We start from the raw sequence: 21,071 nt of genomic DNA, 5'->3' as shown, positions 1-21,071 counted from the left end.
ATCGCAAAAGAAACCAAATACGACACCTGGCAAAATTCCACGTCTCCTCGACGTCACTACCTGCCAACAATGGAGAAACCAACCCACCGGCGGACTTCGGATTGATCAAAATTATATACCTGCATTCTTTCGGTCAACTGGGCCGAGGAGCAAAAGAAAGAGAAATGTGACGTCAGCGGGCGGAAGTCAATTGGCGCGTCGTGCGGACACGAGAATTGATTCTACGCGAACTGCCTTCTCTCCTCGACTTCTCCTTCGCCACGATATTAAGTTTAGCTACTTCGACCTGACGCGGGCAGTGTGTCAAGATCACTCGATCCGTCGTTGATATCGACTTCTCTCTATCCACCCATTCGTTCATTCTCTCGTTTGCTGGGTGAGCAAGAGATAGATAGAGAGAGAGAGAGAAGTGTCGCTAGCAAAGTGCCAGCAGATTCGTGTGCAGGAGGAGCAAGATCCGAAAATCGAAGAGAGGGTTACTTCGAGTGTCGTTCGAGAGTTGCACGGTAGGCTTTCTCGGTATTATACAGGGTGACTCGCGTTTAACACGTTAATGAGAGATCTCTGAGGCGATTTGGAGACGATTTTTCCTCAGCGAAAATGTTCATAATTTTTGAGTTACAAATGATTGAAAATAAAAGTTTTTTTGTAAGTAAAGTTTACTGTAATAGAATTTTAATTTAATGCTTAGTTACTTAGATACATGATTTCAAAAATTGGGAACATTAAAAAAATGACGTTTCTCTTCATTTTCATTGAGGAAAAATCGTCTCCAAATCGCCTCAGGATTCTCCCATTAACGTGTAAAACGCGAGTCACCAGACACCCGGTATAGGCTGAGTCGATATATAGGCTGTCTCGATATACCTGCTTTCATCTTTCAAAGCGATGGATCGATCCTTTGAAGGATGCTGGAGTTCGCGGACAGAGTGGCGATAGGTGGTTGTTTGAGATTTTCAAAGAGTTAGAGAGAGAGCTGACTATTACTGCCTTGTTTTCTTGGATATAAGATTCGCGCTAGAGGTGATTGTTATAGTGACAGTGTCCAACAGGCTCAATGAAAAAAATTCCCTGACTTTTTCAGATTTTCCAAGACCAGAAATTCATTTTTTCCCTTTTAGTATTATTTAGTATTATTTTTTAATATTATTTAGACTTATTTAGACGATTTATAATAACCAAATAAAAGAAATGTGTGGGCTGAAGAAAAATATTAATTTGTCTTTGTTGCAAATTATATACAAATATTATTTCTCTTCATACATGTCAAAAATAAATTTAGAGATTTTTATTTATCGCACACGTAATTATATTATACAGGGTGTCCAGCAGATTCAATGAAAAAAATTCCCTGATTTTTTCAGATTTTCCAAGACCAGAAATTAATTTTTTCCCTGACTTTTTAGTATATTATTTTTACAAAATATATGATAAATCAATTAAATCGCTTATAACTCGAAAATTATTGATGCCTTAATATTTTTGTCGAGGAAAAAACTCTCCAAATATTTAACATCTACTTGTATATTTTCAGTGTGACACCCTGTATATATGGAGTCTGAAATTTTGTGCTTCATAATTTATTTTTTAATCTATTTTACAAAAAAAAACTTTGTCTTTTAAAAAATAATTTGTATATTCATATATAATTAAAATAAGAGTCTGGAGTTTTAATTTCTTACGTTAAAATATTGGTATCTTTTTTTCTTTTAGTGATATAGAGAGATTTGCCGCTCAATAGTTTTTCTCTTACTACATTTATGATATTGCATCAAGAAATCTCTTTCTCTCTCATATAAAAACTCGACTCACAGAAATACATTCAAGGATTTTTGAATCAGAATTTGCTTCTATTCCTTTTACCTCAATTTTCAATTTAACATTTAATAAAATGGAGAATCATATTAATCTCTTTTGATATTATTTAACTTCTATTTAGAACCGCAAAATTCTATCGAATTAGAATTTTATTTCTATTTTTACCCATAAAAAACTTTTTAAAAATCTCTTTTAATATTATTAAATCTATAACTCAAACTCTGCTTTTTGATCATTATATATCTTATTGCAAATCTTAATAATTAAATAATTAAAATAAAAGCTTTAGAGTATTAAAGTATGTACTATTTGTAAACAAGATTTATAGAGAAAGAATTATTCTATTTAAAAAAATAATTATTTTAAAAGTAATTAAAAATATATTGATATTATGTAATCTGATTTTACTTTTTTCTCCCTCTTCCTCTTTCTGTGTGTTTTTCCAGTTCTTGGTTCAGTGATTTTTAATTTCTACATTTAATGCGAAGTGTCGTGTTATCATGGTTATCTCGTATTCATTTTTCCGTCACGGACTGGATATAAAGTTCATAAAGCGTAGTTACTAATACCAATAATATAGTATTTATTTTAGTTAATTTAATTTGTTTTAGTTAATTTAATTTTTCTCTCTAAAAAATTACGATATAAATTAATTCTTTGAAATTACACATATAAATTATGAAAGTTGCTAATTTATTTTGTCTCTAATATTAAAACTTTCACATTTTTTTAAATACAAAATCCATTATGAATGACAGGTAACTTCAGGTAATTAAAATTTAAAAATTAGTATAATATATTAATTATAAATCTAAACAGAATTTCATACAATTTTTAATAAAGAGAAAAAGAGGGAGAAATTAATTAATTAATTTTCACAAATTAAATCGATAAAAATTCTTCGGAACTGATCAATGTTGGCAAGAGTAAGATCGAAGATTTAAGCATAATTTCAATTCGGATTAAGAGATTAGAGATTCTATCAATGTGCAAGCCAAGTAAGTGAGAGTGCTCGACTGAGGTTGAATAACGAGGGAACCTTTCGTTTGATTGCAGGAGGATGCAGCCACGGGTGACAGTGGCTCTGGCCACGGTTTGGTTCACGGTGGCGGGTCTGCTAGGAGAAACAGTCACCCTCCACCTGTTCGACGATCAATACTCCCCCACGACCCCGCATCGCTACCCTGAGCTTCAACGAGACCAGACCAGAGACTGGAGAGCTCGCAAACTAGCCGAGGATCAACCGCTCGACCTTTGGATCGGCTCGCGAAGGTCGATTTCCGCGGAGGGTATGTCAGACTTTATAGCATTACGTCTCGCTCAACGAAATAAGGTACTATATCGCGTCCCGATGTTAATTCGAGGAGCCATGTCAAATGCAAGATCGCCATTTTCAGGATATTTGAGGAAAAGCTTAGTGTAAATCTCATTTATCTCTTTTCTTTCTTCCGTACGATCAAATATACGGAAAAAATGTGTAACGTTATTTTGAAATGTTAATTTCTTGCCTCGTTATTTTAAGGGTGTCCAGCAGACTCGATGAAAAAAAATTCCCTGATTTTTTTCAGATTTTCCAAGACCAAAAATTTATAATATTTTTAGTATTATTTTTTTAGTATTATTTAGACTTATTTAGACGATGTATAATAATCAAATAAAAGAAATGATGTGTGAGCTAAATCAAAATATTAATAAAATATTAATTTGTCTCTGTTGCAAGTTATATACAAATATTATTTCTCTTCATACGTGTCAAAAATAAATTTAGAGATTTTTATTTATTGCACACGTAATTATATTATAGTTGCAATGACAGGGTGTATAGCAAATTCAATGAAAAAAATTCCCAGACTTTTTCAGATTTTTCAAGATAGAAATTAATTTTTTCCCTGACTTTTTAGTATTGTTTGTTCCAAATATATAATTTGCATATAAACTATTTAAATGATCACCTTTTTTTATTTATATTATATCAAATTTTTTAGCTTTGTCTCTATCAAACACATTGAAATAAATTAACACAACGATGAAAATAAATAGAAATGAACGAACACGCTGTAGATGAATCGATTTTTAACAACACAGAAAATTAGCGTGCTGGGAGTCAAGGAAAAGTTTATATTCATTTAATAAAAAATTTCAAATTATTGAGAATGTATAGAATAATATAAAAAAAATTCAGATAAATAGTAAAATATCCTAACTTTTCCCTTACAATTCCAGATTTATAAAATTCCATGACAATGTCTGATTTTCCAGATTTCCCTGACCGCTAGACATCTTGGAAATATCGGAGCAAAACGTTTTTTTTCTTATAATAATTTTACTTGATTAATATTCGATTAAGGTTCTTAATATAAAAAAAATTCAGATAAATAGTAAAATATCCTAACTTTTCCCTTACAATTCCAGATTTATAAAATTCCATGACAATGTCTGGTTTTCCAGATTTCCCTGACCGCTAGACATCTTGGAAATATCGGAGCAAAACGTTTTTTTTTTCTTATAATAATTTTACTTGATTAAGGTTCTTTATACCTTACATATTTATAAATATTTTTCCCAGAAAATATAATATGTTACCTACAATATTTTCATTCTATTAATATTTTAACTACTAGATATAAATCTTTCAGTAAAGTATCTGGCACATAAACAACGCTGAATAGAGAAACGTGCTTCCAATATTTTATTATTTATATTTGGTGTTGTACTTGGCACTTTCTATCTGCTAGATGGATATATATATATATATATATATATATGTATATAGCATTCTAGTTCAAGTTCTAGCTTCAGTTACGTCAGCGATTTAATTCTGTCGTGCCGCCGTTTAATGGAGACGAAATATACGTCGCGTCGAAACGCGTCGAGCGAAGCTCGACCTAACCGGTGGAAATCCGTTCGTCCCGATTCTCCCTTTTGCCCCGGCTTTCCTGATTAATTAAGCTCTCTTTAGCCGTCATCTTCGTGCAATTTCAGTATCGAATGCAATACCGCCTATAACTGTTAAAAGCTCGAATTTTCCCACAATATGCATTTAATTCTAAATAATTTTATTACTTCATTTTTATCCCACGTTATAAATGTAATAACAAGAAAAATAGATTTCTATTAAGGCGTTGTATTAATTGATAAAGCAACAGTTCTAGAGAAATATAATTTTTGACATAAAAAATATTTAGGAAGAAAAGTATAAAAAAAAATATTGGTAAACTTGCTATACGCGTTGTTAATATTGAAGAGCGTGAAGCGATTAATTAAGGAGCATAACGATTATTTAGGAGAATAATGGAGAATCTATATCTTTCGAGTAATACACACACACACACACATACACAATTTTACATTGTAACAGCATGCAAGAATTTCAGAGTAATAAATTGGCGTCGAGTATTACTTGCGTCGTTATAGTATGCAACTAAATTAGTTCTAACCGAGCATATAAAATCGTTATTAAATATCTTTTAAAGAATCTCTCGCGCGTGTCTGTACATATTAAATCAAAATCAAACCTTTATTAAAAGATCTATATTCGTAAAAATAATTAAAGCCTTTCCGAGTATATATCTTAATTTGTGTCATAAATTTTACTCAATAATATGTAATTTCAAATAGAAGTTTGTTCGATACATCGATGTCATTTTAAATTTCTTAATGCAATCACTTGCCTTGCACGTATTCTGAAAAAGTTTTGCATTATAATAATTTATAAAAACAACATGATTGAGTTACATATATGCATTATATGGAAAATCTGTATGTAGGAGCGTGTAAAATATTTTATCGCAAATATGCCACGAAAAGAATAATAAAAATAATTATTTTAAATATGTTTTTTTTTATAAACACAGAATTCATTAAAATAAAAAATATATGTATAGCCATTATAAAATAAGCAATTATCTGTTTCTCGAAATGTCAATTCAAATCCCTCCTATTATATGTTTTCTAGAGTTAAAAGCTCTTCGCCACAATACCAAGTTTTGCATTAAAATTTGCATAATAATTGCTAAATAATCTAATTAAATAATAATTTACAAAAAACAGAATTGAGTTACATATATATGCATTATATAAAAAATCTGTATATGTATGTGCGTGTAAAATATTTTATGGCAAATATGCCACGAAAAGAATAATAAAAATAATTATTTCAAATATTATATTTTTTTATAAACACACAATTCATTAAAATAAAAAATATATGTATAGCCATTATAAAATAAGCAATTATCTGTTTCGCGAAATGTCAATTCAAATCCCTCCTATTATATTTTCTAGAGTTAAAAGCTCTACGTCACAATGCCAAGTTTGGCGAGCAAGATTTTTCGCTCGAGAAACCTCTGAAGGACATTGTCTCGTCAAAGCGCTACTCCCTCTCGAGCTGGCAGAAGCGGTTGCCAAATATCACCACCACGAAATTCGCGGCCGACAAAGTCGATTACGGTTACGAGATGCCGGGGACGCTTTCGCGCGAGGCGATGGTGCCTCGTTCGGATCTCTTGGACGACCGCTTTGTGGCCGACGACACGTTCCAGGATCAAGGTCCGGGATCGATGGAAATTTACAAGCTGGACCTGTCCAAGGAGAAGGCTCTGCTTCCGACCGCGACCACGCCCTCCGCGGATTTACCGTCTAGAAACAAGAGTAAAGCGCCGAAGAAGACGAGTCAGCTGAATCCAAAAACGAAAACAACGGAGATCAAGTCTACGACGGTAGACCCGAAGATTCATCACAGGCAATCGAACTTCTTCGAGGAGCAACGAACCGAGGCACCCTCCGTCAACAGATACGCCTTCGACGTCGGCGGCGTGCCGGAGCTACAGGTTGGATGCGAGGGCCTGGAAGCGTCGCCATCGTCCCACAAGACGAAAAGATCGATAGATGCGCCCGACAACAAGGAGGAAGGGATTGTACCGGCGTCCGCGCTGCTGGACTTGATGCCAATATCCCTCGATCTCGACTACGATCCGTCGTACGACGAGGAGGACGACGAGGAGATGGACGAGTTGTTCAAGTTGAGGAAATTCGAGTCCAGTACGCAGAAGGTTAGGCCGAACCGGGGCGACATGGACGCGAGGCATCTCTATTCCGATCGTCCGGACGGGTCTAAGCTGGAAAAGTTGCCGAGCCGGGGCGACTTGGGTCAATCGATTCCGCAGCATTACCGCGGACACGAGACGGATCGAGAAAAGTCGCGAAAACCCATAGACGTTGAATCCAAAAAGAGCGCTAAAGGAAAGCTCGTTTCCGACGACGGCGGCGTTATCGGGGATCGTGGGTTGGCGCGGCTCACCGAGGCAAATATCGAGGGATTTTCGGAGCAAATCGGAATGGGCGGGCGAAAACGCGCGAAGCGGTCGGCCAATTGGGGCTTTGGCGAGGACGAAGGTGTCGTATCCAGCGACGAATTACAGACCGTGAATGAGCGTCGCAGGCAGCACGATATGCGATACCATCAGGATGTATCCGGACGACGTGACCAGCATCGTGGAATAAATCCCGACGTCGATAGCATCAGACGGGAATACGAGAACCTACTCGAGCAGAGGCGAAAAGAGGAGGAGGAGGAGCGACTTCGGCGAGTGCAACAGGGTGGTGGCCAAAAGACACCTAATAGATGGGAGGAGGAAGCGAGAAGGAGGGATGAGATGCGAAAGACGCAGTACAATAGAAATCGTAGCAGGATGTATTATACGTCGACACCTCGGACCGACGACGAGGAAACCCAGAGACGACAGATGGAGGAGAGACAGAAGCAGGAAGAGGAACGAAGACGACAGATGCAAGAGGAAGAAGCTAGGAGACGATACAATAATAAAGGAAAAGAAGAAACCGCGAGAAAATGGGACTCCAAAATCCCTATGAGCAATGAAGAAAGAAGGCAAAGGCTTCACGATGAAGAGACAAGAAGGAGGGAGGAAGAGGAACAAAGACGACGAGTGCAAGAAGAGGAAGAAGCTAGGAGGCGATACAATAATAAAGGAAAGGAAGAAAACGCGAGAAAATGGGACTCCAAAACCCCTATGAGCAACGAAGAAAGAAGGCAAAGGCTTCACGATGAAGAGACAAGAAGGAAAGAAGAAGAGGAACAAAGACGACGAGTGCAAGAAGAGGAAGAAGCTAGGAGGCGATACAATAATAAAGGAAAGGAAGAAAACGCGAGAAAATGGGACTCCAAAACCTCTATGAGCAACCAAGAAAGAAAGCAAAAGCTTCCCGATGAAGAGACAAGAAGGAGAGAGGAAGAGCGACAAAGACAGTTGAAGAAAGAAGAAGACAAGAAACGGGAGGAACAATATAGGTGGCAACAAGAAGCGGAAAGAAGGAAGAAAGAAGAGGAGAGAAGGAAGAAAGAGGAGCGCGGAAGGGATCTTTCGGAGGTTGATAGAAGACGGCTGGAGGATCGTCGCCGGGAATGGTCGGAGAAGAGGAGGCAGCAGGAAGAGGACGAGACAAGGCGACAGCAGCCACCGTCGAACTTGATGCACACGGGACACCGAATCAATCACCCGAACGATATCAGACAGCGTGATCGAGATGAGGAAAGACGCGCGCAAGAGGAAGAGAGAGTGCGGGACCAGAAGCTACGGGAATATATCGCGCGAAATCAACCCATCAACGTCACTCACGCCGATCGCAGGTCGGAGGAAGATAGACGACGCTATCGACCCGAGGAGGGCAGAGATCCGCGGAGAAACACTAGCAGGAACGAGGAAGAGGAGCTACGTAGGAGACAGGAGGAGGAGCAAAAGCTGCGGGACTACATCCGGAGGAACCAGCCGGTGAATGTGCCTTCTAGGAGCGATCAATCGGGCATAACGGAACGTAACCTGTTAGAGGAACGGAGGCTGATCGAGGACGCTAGGCGTCGCGATCCCGTTAGGTATCCCGATTCAGGAGCGAGAAGGCATCACGGCCCGTCCGCACCTACGTACAATATCGATCGGCGAGTTTCCTCGCCGGAGGAAGTCAGACAGTGGCAGCAGGAGCGAGAGAGACGGCTGCAGGAAGAGAGACGGCAGAGGTACGAGGCGGAGCAGCGACAGAAGGAACTCGCCATGAGACAGCGTGAGGAAAGGGAGAGACGATCGCGAGAGCAGGAGGCGGCTAGACGAGAGGAAGAGGCTAGGAAGGCGGAATCCAGGAGATACGAGGAGGAAAGGAAGCGGTTGGAGGCGACGAGGTTGGAGGCCGAGAGAAGGAGACAGGAGAGAGAACGATCCTGGAGCAGACTGCCGGAAGCCACGAGGACGACCTACTACCATCAAGATCCTCGGCTTTTGGAAGAGCACAGAAGACGGCAGGATAGTCAACCGATTCCGAGCAATTTGGTACGAGACGAAGAGGCCAGGAGGTTGGCGGCGGAACGCGAGAAGCAACGGCTGGAGGCCGAGAGACGGCGATTGGATGATAGCAGGTACGTAAGAATCCTCTCGGGACGCGGCGTTTTGTAAAAACAAAGTTTCCGCCTGGCAAACTTTATTTGCACCACGCTATCAAAGCTTATTATTAACGTCTGTTTGTTGCTTTTTATTTTCCTCTTGTTTCCTTTTATTGCTAAAGAGTGGTATTATCGTGATGGAATTGACGAGTATAAATTTTTAATGCTCGAGTCTGTTTTAATTTATGAGACGCGAATAAAACGCGACAGAAATTTGAAACAAAAAACATTCCGTTTGCAACAAAATATCTGAAGAATTAAGAATCTAAAGGATATCTGAATTCTTAAGAATTAAAATACGTGTATAAATATATAATGTATTTTATAAATTTTTTATAAATAATTTTAATTTATAAATTATAATTATTATTATAATTATAATAATAATAATATACATTTACATTTTTTCGATGTCATTTTATAATTTATTTTTTATGACATATTTTACACGATTTATAATTCACGATAAAAATTTATAAATGTACACAGAGAGAATTTTCTCTTAAGATTTACTCTGAAAATCATAATAATTATGAGACAATATAAAAGTATTGAAAGAGTCTATCACAATAAAATATAAAATATGTTCGATTAATTTTTAGTAAAATTTACTATGTACATATTAATATTTTTTTTATTGTGGTATATATTAATCAAAGAAACTCTTATAAAGTTTTGCCAATACCATATTGTTTCACGATTACCACCAATTTTTAGGATAAATGTTAAGAGAAAATTCTCTCCGTGTATGAATTTACATATTATTACAATTATTTTAACATGTAAATTTCCACATTTATAAATTTATAAATTTTTCATCATAAACTATAAAAAAATATGCTATAAAAAATAAATTATAAAATAACATAAAATAAAATATAAATTAAATACGATAAGATTTCTCATATATAATCAGTGTTTCTTATTTTATATTAATATTACTATATTTAGTTATTAATATTTGTCCCGAAAATAAGACACGATTAAAAAATCGCTCTTGATTGAATTTAACAAACTTCGCTCAGTCTCAAGTATTTCGTGAATCCAAATGGCAACAATTCACAACTTTAATTAACACCCTTGCATGTGATCGGGGCTATAGAGAATTGACTCGCGCGTTCGATGAAGACGACCCTATTCCCTATTTCCCATCTGTCGCAGAATAAAGGAGTACAGACCGAAGGAGACCGACCAGTGGAGACGTCAGGAACTAGTCAGACTCAACTCGCTGCCGGTGAGCGCAAGGATAATTGTAGTCCGTCCAGGACCTTCGTCGTCCGTCTCGCCGGCGGTGCTATCGAGGGATGGCTTCAATAACGAGATCGATTTCACGGTGAGTCCTTTCCCATTTGTCTATCAAAGCACTTTACTTCGATCGCGCGAACTCGATCCGGCGAGCGCTTCGTTTACCGGCGAATTCGATCTCGTGCGGCCGTCGCCGATTGTCTCGCGCTACCGAACCGAAGCGTGCTTCATTAAACCATACGGCAAGTTGCGGCGGATTTCGACCCTCTTCGACAAGTCGCCCCTTTCGTCGCGCCCCTTTGTTTCGCTTAATTGACCGAGCATTGAGCAGCGCGTCCTCGTCTAGTCCAGCTCTTCGATATTGTCTCGCAATATTCGTCGTCGAAAACGACGATGTATAATAATTAAATGAAAGAAGTGATATGTGGGCTGAAGAAAATATTCGTGAAATATTAACTTGTCTTTGTTGTAAGTTATATACAAATATTATTTCTCTTCGTATATGTCGAAAATAAATTTAGAGATTTTTATTTATCGCACACGTAATTATATTATAGTTGGAACGACAGGATGTCCAGCAGACTTAATGAAAAAAAATTTCCTGACTTTTTCAGATTTTCCAAGAAATTAATTTGTTTTCCTTTTAGTATTATTTCGACTTATTTAGATGATGTATAATAATCAAATAAAAGAAGCGATGTGTGTGCTAAATAAAAATATTAATAAAATATTAATTCATGTCATTGTTGCAAGTTATATACAAATATTATTTCTCTTCATACATGTCAAAAATAAATTAGAGATTTTTATTTATCGCACACGTAATTATATTATAGTTGCAATGACAGGGTGTCATTCAATAGATTCAATGAAAAAAATTCCCAGATTTTTTCAGATTTTTCAAGACAGAAATGAATTTTTTCCCTGACTTTTTAGTATTATTTGTTCCAAATAGATAATTTGCATCTATCTATATGCTAAATCAATTAAATCCTTGAGATATTTTTGTAAACAATGAAAAGGTTCGGAAGTTTAAAAAAATTTAAATTAATTACAATCTACATTATGTACGATAATCGAAACAAAACATTTTTAATAAAATTAATGTAATAATTTTTAATTAAAAAATAAATTAAAATGAAGTTCTTGAGCAATGTTATAATATATTTTGAAATATATAATACATTGAAATAAAATAACACGACGATGAAAATATAAATGAACGAACACGCTGTAGATGAATCGATTTTTAACACCGAAAATTAGCGTGCTGGGAGTCAAGGAAAAGTTTATATTTATGTAATAAAAAATTTCAAATTATTGAGATGTAGAATAATGTAAAAAAATCCCGATAAATAGTAAAATTTCCTGACAATTCCAGATTGATAAAATTCCCTGACGATGCCCGGTTTTCCAGATTTCCCTGACCGCTAGACACCCTGATTGAAGATAAAAGAAATTTAAATTTAACGAACTGTTTTCAGGGGATAAATCCAAATCGCGGAGGCATACAAGCGCCAAGGTTTCCCGTTCCTCCGACTTCGCGACCGCCCGCACGAAATCCTGGACCATGTGTCTGGGCAATTGTTCAATGTTGTTCGCCCAATAACAATCGTTTCGTAAAGTGTTTCGAATCGATGGGCTGCCCCGGGGTTAATTGGGATCCTAACCCATGCAGAGGTCCTCTCGCGGATGCCGCCAGGGCAGAAGTCATGAAGTTCTATGACAACGCGTCAAATCAATAACATTCGCAATAAGATTCCACCCTTCGTCCTTCGAGCGAGAAATGTCAATTGGGCAGAGAAAAGGGAAGAGAGAAAGTCTCGTCGAAATTAACAGAAGATCGAATAGAAAGTTTCGAGTTACTGCGAATCAATTTGTGTGTGTGTGTGTGTGGGTGTGTATGTGACTTCTATCTGCTCTGTACAAATATTTGTGTTGCTGGATGAAAGAGCTCAGTAAGTAGACTTAGATGTTTGCGGAACGAAAAATCTTGATACTACTACTCGTCACGATATCGGCGATAGTTTTAGTAAAGATTAAGCAAGATCGAGTCGGATAATTGCGATAAATTCCTATGCAGTGAATAAATATTTTGTAAACAATTATTGAGAGACAAATATACGACGTAGCACGATATTTTTGTGTCATGAATTTTAATAAAAGTGGACATGAAATTGAGTTAAATAAAATGTTTAAAAACGTGCTAATAATAAAGTTAAATATAAATTTTAAAATATATTGTTCTATATATTTAACGTAAAAAAGCATATAAATACGTTTGAAAAATATCCATAAACATTAATACCTGGAAATACGTTCCACATACACAGAGAGAATTTTCTTTCAGAATTTACTCTGAAAATCATGATAATAGTAGGACAATATGCTATTGGAAGAATTAAAAGTTTCCCTGATTAATATTTACCACAATAAAAAATATTAATATGTACATAGTAAATTTTACTATGTACATAATAAAATTACTCGAACACATTTTATATTTCATTGTGGTAGATATTAATATTTTTTATTATGATAAATATTAATCAGAGAGGCTTTTATAAAATTCTTCCAATAGTATATTGTCCCATTATTATCATGATTTTTAGGATAAATTCTAAAAGAAAAGTCTCTGTGTATAGATAAATAAAAATAAAATTTAAATTTTAAACAAGCTATCTTTTATTTTCTACCCAGCAACACAATTATTCATAATTGTCAGATATCTACAAATTCTCGTCTCTGAAAGATGAATACTCATAAAACACATTTCGAAGAAAGTTATCGAGCTAAGGACGAAGAGGATGTAACTAATAAGTCAAATAAAATTCATTATGCTATCTTTGATGTATTAAGTCATTAATATTACGAAGATTATATACAATAACATATATTGTATATTAGAGAAAACAATTGTTTTATTCTAATCATTGCGAACTAAAAATGATATTTTTCTATCCGCTTATTTCAATGATAGTGCACGTTAGATAGTCATTTATATAGTTTAAGAGACATTATAAAAAAAAAAAAGATGTCAACTTTTAAAATGTAGCGAGCAGTATTTATCTTAAATAACGTCAGAAACATATTAAATTAGTAATCAATTAGTCTTTTATATTGACCCAATAGCCAACGTCGTGTTTAGCGTGTAATATGTTACGTATAACTGTAAAAAAACGAATAAAGGAAGAAAACATGACATCTCGTTTGTCATCGCGTTTGCATGCGCAAACATGGCGTGCGAAAGCGAGCGCGCGCTTAATTACTGTAAATTTTTTTGTACGTAGCCGAGAGGCAAGAGCATTACACTTTTGCAGCTTTTCCACATGTGATATAGGAGGTAGGCTCTAGTACGCTGTAATCAGACGAATATTTATGTAACGTACGCAGAGAGAAGGAGAGAGAAAGCAATAAAGTTATCTGAACCTGTATAACCCAAAATATCTGTCTGCGTTTTCGCCTGGTTTCGACGAACAAACTTCGTTACGGATGCAAAATTTGATCACCTCCCAACGACATTGACATGTTTTTACGCCCTTTCGGCTCACATCATAAAAAATATGAAATATAGAAGTGTTATATATATATATATATATATACGCGTGTTATAGATTTTAATTCTTTTAGAATTCTTTATCTTGTAACGAAGATCGCATAAAATATCGCGTGTGATGTTGATAATTAATTAATTAAAAATATTAAATCCGATATCTGCGTGGAGTTGAAATATTTTGACATTTGTCTTTTAGTTTGAACTAAATTTTGAAAAACTAATTTCGAAAGAAATGAATAATATTTCAAATTTCTTCGTTTGTTTAATTAAAAAAATTTTATCTATTTTGATAAAACTTTAGTTTAAACTGTAGCACGTATCAAGATAACATCTATTAGAATATTAAAATTTAGAACATTATAAGAACTCGCGACAAATTTTTTGCTACAGAAAACTCTACACAAATTCCTCGAAGAGTAATTAAAATATTTTTGCTACTTTGTGTATAATAATTGAAAATTTTGAATTAAAAATGCATAAGATATTTGGAGCGTCTCCAAGAAAAAGAGGAATTTCTAGCTATATAATTCTCAAGTTTACGATCATTGCTGAAAATATGTCACCAGTTCTTTTCAAGCTACATTATATTTAGCCACGTATTATATCTTTCTTCTGATTTTTTTTCTCGACATTTTACCTACCGCGTCCGATAACGAAGCTATTCAACGTTTAAGAGCCTGCAAACATTTCCCGTTCAATCAGTCGCATTGTGAATCTAAAGGTGCCACCTCGCATCGCATCTCGACACGTGGTAAGGCAAAAGCAAATACATATGTACATACATACCTAGCCGACTATTGACGCGAGCAACCACTTTGGATAATGCATTACGTGTCGCTCTAGTTGCAATCGTCGATGCATTCGGTACGGAATTACTGCGACGAAAATTGAAAACGTCACTTTTTATTGTTTCTCAAACATTTTTATCATTTTTACCGTTCACCAATATTGCCTATCAAAATTAGAATCAATAATAATACACTCTAATAATTTTCGTTAATTGCCACAGCAATTTTTAATAAACGCGTACATGCAAGAATCAACTTGCTGTTCCTATCTTGTGCGAGTGGAGAAAAAAAAACTGCAATAGTTTGCGTTTGAAAATTCGCGTTTCATCAGTCGACACGCGCACCTTTTTAGCACTCATGCGCGAATTATGCTAATCACGATGGCGCATCTAATCACTTAACAACGTGGTCAAGGTAAACGGGTATTGTCCCCCTGAGCTTAGTTTTTTTTTCTTAAGTATTACATCTCCTTCGTCAACATTCGAGCAATAAAACGATAGTTTATGTGCATCGTATGACATATAATTCACGAACGTAAGTACAATAATAAGTAATAATGTAAGACTCTTCTTTTTGTAATCTAATATGTATATTATGAGTTTATTATATATCGTATTTTTTAAATTGGTTTTATTAATAATGCACAGGAATACGAGAATAAATTAGATAATTTTTTCACGACATATATACAGAGTGTCCCAGAACTGGCGGAAATTTTTAATGGCAGATTGCTGGTATCATTTGGAGACGATTTTTCCTTAGTAAAAATGTTGATAGAAGCCATCATTTTTAGCATGTTCTCATTTTTTGTTATTATGTATCTTTATAACTATACTGTAAAAAAAAATGTAAAATTACATTAAAAATATGTAAAACTACATAAATAATAAATGTAAAATTACATGATAAATAATGAAAAAGTAAACGTTTCTATTATTTAACGTGCAATTTTACACTTATTATTTATGTAACTTTACATATTTTTGTGTAATATATTACATATTTTTTTACAGTGTAAGCCTTATATTAAAATTCTATTAAAGCAAATTATCTAAAATATTAACTGAAGAATATAGTTCTGTTAATATTTTATTTCCACAAGGCTTAGTTTCCAAAAAAAGCCTTTATTATATCAAAAATTCTTGATGTCTCGACATTTTCGCTGAGAAAAAATCGTCTCGAAATGATACCAGGAATCTGCCATTAAAAGTTTTTCCATCAGTTTCTGGGACACCATCCTGTATATACGCATATAGAAGAAACGACTTAATTCGAATTGGATTTGACGACACAATGCGCAATTCGAAATTCCATTCGTGAACGCACAACGGGGCCAAGAAAACTGTTCAAAATTCGACGCGTTAGATGGCTCTTTTAGCGAAACAATACGAGCGCGGTTCAACAAAAGCAACACGCCGACACAAAGGTGGCACGTGTTGGTGGGCCGTTTGTCACTTCAGGTGCACACCTCCTCGATGCAGGGCATCGCGCGAGTTATCTATTTGCTCGTGGATGCATCAGAGCGACGACAGAACGCCCGCGCTCGCTTGTATTTGCAAAGTTGAGACAAGAAGATGAGAGATGTGATTGCGAGAGAAAAGGAAATATAGAGAGAGCTTTTCCGCGCCTTGAGCTTCGTTTCAATGGAAAGATACTGTTGCGTCTGCTCAATTTTTTTTGCTCACTTAATAATCAAAATAACATATTTCTCAATCTCACAGTTATTTTTCATATTATATATTTTTATTTATTAAATTATATAATAAACTTTTTCTATTTATTTAATTTAATATATCTTAGTCTACATTTAATATAATAGATTCCACGAAGAAAAATAAGATTAAAAAAAAACGAAACGGGTTTACTTAATAAAATTGATGAAAAAGTTGTTTCATAAAGAATTCCAACAAACTTTGAAGGATCAAAAGAGAATTTTGTCGCTTTTTAATAGTTTCCGAGAAAGCAATTTATTGTAACATCAAAAACGTGAATGTCTACAACATTGAAATTTTTCTCAAATATATGTACATGTATGACATTTTACAAGAATTCCTTCGATAAGATATAACTCTGTTAAATAATTAAACACCGCGTAATTATATCTCATGCAGTGACGTAACATTAAAATGGATCATATTAACATCAAAAGAGATCTTTTGCGAATTAAAGACATAGTAAATCCTTCTGACGAAAGCTCGGCGCGTCTTTAATGGAAACGTCGCGAATCGCATTATAGTCGAGCCTTATGAATTGCATTATCTCGTTGCGTTCCACAAAGCAGACTGAAGCATCGAAGAAAAAGGCAGGCGAATCACGAAAGGATAAAGGTAAGGCAGGTTGGGAAAAGTGCAGTCTTGGATGCGTATCGAGATAGACGTAGCGGACAGACAATAGCCTTGGGGATGATCTTTGAGGGTGCTGGATGTGCATCTGTCGTCGACACGCTGTCGACAGTCTGTTATTAAGGTTTATGTGTACGTGCGAGGAAACTTTAGACATAAGATCCTCTTTCTCTCTGACCACGACTATTTTACCGACATTAAGTTCAAGTGCTTTTTATTTTATTGGCTACAGATTAAAATATCCTTTTTCACAATTAAAGTACATATAATAATAAACGGGTAGCGCTGTAAATTCGTATAAAAAAAGAATAAAAGTTAAAAAATTACAGTTTTTTTATCGGTCTCTTGCATCAGCTCATAACAATATTTATTTAATACAAAAGTTCTGCAGTTTATTTGTGCACAAAATATGGCTCCCAATAGAGATGATATGAAAGAATAATACAGAAGTAATAAAAATGAGATTAAAAGCCAGTATCAAAAGATTCTTCAATCTGTATATTCGATAAAAAGTGAACCTAACTTAAAGTCGGCAAAATAAAACAACGGCAGCATCCCCTTAAGACGATCTGTGTAATGCATCATGAAATAAGTCGTAATGTATCATTATATATCGCGAAAATATTTTGTCTTTGATCTGACACTCCATTTTTATTATATTTGATGAAGAACTTAATATTTAACTTTTATGTCTTTCATAAAAATATTCATATCAGCTATTAATTCGCGATGACAAATCATACCTGCTTTTTTTTATTTCGATTTTTATTATGCAACACCTTGAATAATTATTTCGCGATGGGTTTCAATAAAAAATTCGCACACACTAAAAAAAATTTGTTAAGTGGACTAAACCTTTCGACTAAATTATTATTTTACTATAATTATGAACATATATTAATATTTAAGTTAAATATACGTTTTGTTGGATTTAATATGTCATATTTAATTTAAATATTTTATATGTTTAATTAATAAAATAAAATATTTCGGTGAAGGATTTTAGTCAAGTTAACAAATTTTTTTTTTCAGTGCACCCTGCTAAATATGAATATTTATACATGTTCTTTATATCATATATATTTTTATTATTATTGGATAATTTAGTATTCATTAAATTTACTTATCGTTAATATAGATTTGCTAATAAGGCATTAGCCTGATTTCGATTAATCACGGATCGTGTCAGAGTTTATTCTGACGAATACTATTATCGCAAATGCAGTGAGAGCATAATCGTGCTCAATCTTTTCATTCATGGAATATGAACAAAATCGAATGACGAGTAACATGGAAAGCATTCCAGATTCTCTTGCATGTAAAACTGCGTTGGAATGCATTATTGTTCGCGAACATACGTATCTCTGTGACCATTCGCGCGAAAATCGAGGATTTCGATATATGTATTTTATATTGCTTCCAGTTTATATTCTTATATAACAATAATTTTTAAACTTCAATATTATATACCTATATTTTTTATATATTTTTTATTTCACTCCTATTAATCCTTCTAATTGTCTCTTATTATTGAATACACGGAGAGAATTTTCTCTTAAAATTTACTACCCTGAAAATTATGATAATCGTGAGACAATATGGTATTGAAAGAATATTATAATAAGAGAGTTTCTCTGATTAAATATTTTACCACAAAAATATTAATATCTACCATAATAAGATATAAAATAAATTCGATTAAATGTACATATTAATATTTTTTATTGGTGTAAATATTAATAAGAGAAAATTTTATAAAAGAATTTATAATAATTATATATACACAATAATTATATGTAATATTTATATATAATAATTATAGAATATTATATATATAATATAATATTAATTTATATTAATATAACATTAATAATAGTTAATAATAATTAAGAATTAATATATATTAATATGATATTAATATATTATATAATACTAATTTATATTAATATAACATTAATAATAGTTAATAATAATTAAGAATTAATATATATTAATATGATATTAATATATTATATAATACTAATTTATATTAATATTATACAGAATATTAGAGAGAATTTTTTTCAGAATTTACCCTCAAAATCATGATAATTATGAGACAATATAATATCGAAAGAATTTTATAAGAGTTTCTCTGATTACTATTTGCCACAATAAAAAATATTAATACCTAAACAATAAGATATAAAATATTTTCGATTAATTTTCCCTGTACATAGTAAAATTTACCTTATGTACATATTAATATTTTTATTGTGATAAATATTAATTAAAGAAACTTTTATAAAATTCTTCTAATATCATATTGCCCCATAATTACCATGAATTTCAGAATAAATTCAAAGAGAGAATTCTCTCCATGTATAAGAATTTGTAGCATGCGATTTTCAGGATAAATTCTAAGAGAAATTTCTGTGCATAACAATTGATTTAACTTGACTATCGTTTTCAAATTTGTTTCCAGCGCAAACAACTTACGCGCAAAATCGCGAAACAAACACGCGGCTGAAGAGGGAACCGCGACTGCGTCGAAATCCGGGGATGCAACAATGTCGCGAGTGTGTGCGCAATCGAGAGGGCAAGCACTCTCACGCGCCCGGTATCGAGATATTTCCTGCGCGAGTAATCGCAAATACGCAACGGGCAAATAACAGCGCGTCGCGTCGCGTCGAATCGGAGGAAAGGAAAAATAAGGGTGGAAAGTGCAAATATACGTATAGCGTGCGGTCTCTCCGCCCTGTTTCTCCCTGCGATTCAATTCCGTTCCTACGCGCGCCATTCCTTTCCCTCGAAATAACGTCGATAACACGCGAGAGCCCCGATATTCCGAGTCCCGTATCGAAATTCCGATCGTTCAATGTCACCTTACAACTACCTCGATCGACAGGCAAACGTTCCCTGGTCGTTTTGCGTGCGTGGCAGCGCCAGTTTCCGGTTTGCGGTTCCTTCCTTTGATCGCGATCTTGAGCGTGAAGCGTGTGCGTCACGAGTCGCCGCCGGAAATAAGCGACGAAGCAAACCATTTTCGGGCGAAAGGGCGAGAAAAATGTTTTTAAGCACCCCTGTAAATCTCGCTTATTTGCGAGAGACAAGGGAAATCGATTCGCAAAAAAAGAAGGCAAATATATATTTTAGTCAATTGAATTCTCGCCTATTTAATAGATATATATAGTTATATCTGAGATGTATATGAGAAATTGTGGTGCTTATAAATATATGCAAAATAATCATCTTCTTACCTTGATTTCTTGTTTCAAAGTCCGCAAATTATAAAAAGAAAGTTTGCAGTTTTGCAAACATAATTGCAAAGCTCGCGCAATAATATGAGGCATGCAAAGCTCAAGTAAAAATTGATAATCGAGAATAAATAACGGGAATATTCGGTATAATGTAAATTGTCTGTTTTTACAATCAAACTCATCACTAATATAAATATTTTTCTAAATATTTTTGTTTCGTTTCAATTTGTTAAAAAATAAAAAGGTTCTAGAAAATATTTAAAATATCGAAAAAAATATTTAAAAATATAAATTATTATAAAATATTTATAAATATTTATAAAAAATATTCTAATCTCTTAAATGTTTCCTTCTAGATATATTTTTAGACTTCTTTTGGAACTTTGCGCTATTTTGTTATTTTTTAATCAACAATAAATAAATGAGAAAAATTATAGGAAAATATTTAATTTCTTTAAGGTATATTTATATTACATCTTCTGATATTTCTCTCCTTGTTATTAATTCAAGCATCTAAAATTATCAAAGCTCAAAAATAAAAATTAATAATCGAGAATAAATAACAGGAATATTCGGTATAATGTAAATTGTCTGTTTTTACGATCACTCATCACTAATATAAACATTTTTCGAAAT

The 21,071-nt window shown here is 34.1% G+C and overlaps 2 protein-coding genes across 3 annotated transcripts in view; one reads left to right on the top strand and one right to left on the bottom strand.

The window, feature by feature from the left end:
* The window catches only part of LOC114944024 (uncharacterized), a 54,917-nt gene extending 40,963 nt beyond the window's left edge, over positions 1–13,954 (top strand). The window contains exons 1-5 of one of the 2 annotated variants that reach the window (XM_029319722.2): positions 453–506; positions 2,875–3,107; positions 6,103–9,241; positions 10,427–10,598; positions 11,995–13,954. In XM_029319722.2, the coding sequence (XP_029175555.2) occupies positions 2,879–3,107; positions 6,103–9,241; positions 10,427–10,598; positions 11,995–12,255 (3,801 nt within the window). In that variant the 5' untranslated portion in view covers positions 453–506; positions 2,875–2,878 and the 3' untranslated portion in view covers positions 12,256–13,954. Of the gene's footprint in view, positions 1–452; positions 507–2,874; positions 3,108–6,102; positions 9,242–10,426; positions 10,599–11,994 lie in introns of those variants that run through there. The other variant, XM_029319721.2, reaches the window with a different exon arrangement.
* LOC114944026 (uncharacterized) overlaps positions 1–21,071 on the bottom strand; it is a 127,483-nt gene that overhangs the window by 94,931 nt on the left and 11,481 nt on the right. The gene's annotated exons all lie outside the window — the stretch shown is intronic.

Source organism: Nylanderia fulva, unplaced genomic scaffold (genome assembly GCF_048542155.1).
Source record: "Nylanderia fulva isolate GAGA-0341 unplaced genomic scaffold, ASM4854215v1 Scaffold20, whole genome shotgun sequence".
NCBI classification, from domain to species: domain Eukaryota; kingdom Metazoa; phylum Arthropoda; class Insecta; order Hymenoptera; family Formicidae; genus Nylanderia; species Nylanderia fulva.
This window is presented reverse-complemented; position numbering and strand designations above follow the sequence as displayed.